Source organism: Oratosquilla oratoria, chromosome 13, assembly GCF_046742065.1.
Source record: "Oratosquilla oratoria isolate Oo_2021 chromosome 13, ASM4674206v1, whole genome shotgun sequence".
In the NCBI taxonomy this organism is placed as follows: domain Eukaryota; kingdom Metazoa; phylum Arthropoda; class Malacostraca; order Stomatopoda; family Squillidae; genus Oratosquilla; species Oratosquilla oratoria.
The window spans coordinates 18,317,884-18,318,961 of record NC_134789.1 but is presented as its reverse complement, the minus strand read 5'-3'; the positions used below and the strand labels follow the sequence as shown (position 1 = coordinate 18,318,961).

Sequence of the window (1,078 nt, the reverse complement as noted above, 5' to 3'; positions counted from 1 at the left end):
TTCAACCTACGACGACTGAAAGCGCCCACAAAAACTACTTGGGATTGCGTGGTTGATCTCCAGTATGCAGATGATGCCGCAATTGTGGGATGCACTTCTGATGGCCTTCAGCGCAATCTCCAAGAACTGGAACAAACCTACACACGCGCGGGCCTTGTAATTAGCACCGACAAAACCGAAGCGATGACCACTTTGCAGCCCAATATTGAACCCGCCATCGGTCAAAAATGTGAATAGTTTTAAATTCTTGGGTTCAGTTATCAACAGCAAAGGTAATATGACTGATGAAATACATCGTAGAATCAGCCTTGCCTCGACCTCTTTCGGAAAACTCTCAGGGAGAGTGTTTCTTTGTAGGGACCTCATTGTACGCACAAAGATCGCAGTTTACAAATCAATCTGTCTCTCAATTCTGCTCTACTCAAGTGAAACCTGGGTCCCTTACCGAGGGCACATCAAGACGCTAAAGAGGTTCCACATAAGCTGCAAGCAGAAGATTCTTGGCACCGCATACCTCACACGGAGATACGAATGAGGGCGGGTGTAGATTCTCTTGACGCTATGATCGTGCGGAAACAGCTCAGATGGATTGGACACGTGTCAAGAATGCCGGAAAATAGACTCCCAAGGCAGATTTTATATGGAGAACTCGCAGAAGGACGACGATCAGTGGGTAGGCAGCGCAAACGGTACAAAGACTGCTTGAAGGCTAACTTGAAAAAGTGTGGCATCCAACCTATGCAACTAGAAACACTAACTGAAGACAGAGATGAGTGGAAGGCGACCTGCCAGGCGAGAATGACCTCATTCAACCAAAATTATGACAGAGTGGCTGAAGAAAGACGAGCTAGGCGCCATCGTCCAGCTCTCCCAGGTGGAGAGTACGTGTGTGACATCTGTGGACGTGTATGTGCCGCCCGCATTGGACTCGTCAGCCACCGCAAGACCCATCAACGCTGAATTTCTGTCATCTTTCAACTCCTTCGCATGGAGTGACGTCATCGTCGAAATCGACGGACAGCTTTAAGCAAGCAATATATATATATATATATATATATATATATATATATACAAATAT

General features: G+C 46.5%; 1 protein-coding gene across 1 annotated transcript in view; it reads left to right on the top strand.

Annotated features, from left to right (window-relative positions):
- The first annotated feature begins 531 nt into the window (after positions 1 to 531).
- LOC143032184 (uncharacterized) overlaps positions 532 to 1,078 on the top strand; it is a 2,669-nt gene continuing 2,122 nt past the window's right edge. Inside the window, exon 1 of the mRNA XM_076196652.1 lies at positions 532 to 881. Coding sequence (XP_076052767.1) covers positions 532 to 881 — 350 coding nt within the window. The remainder of the gene's footprint in view (positions 882 to 1,078) is intronic.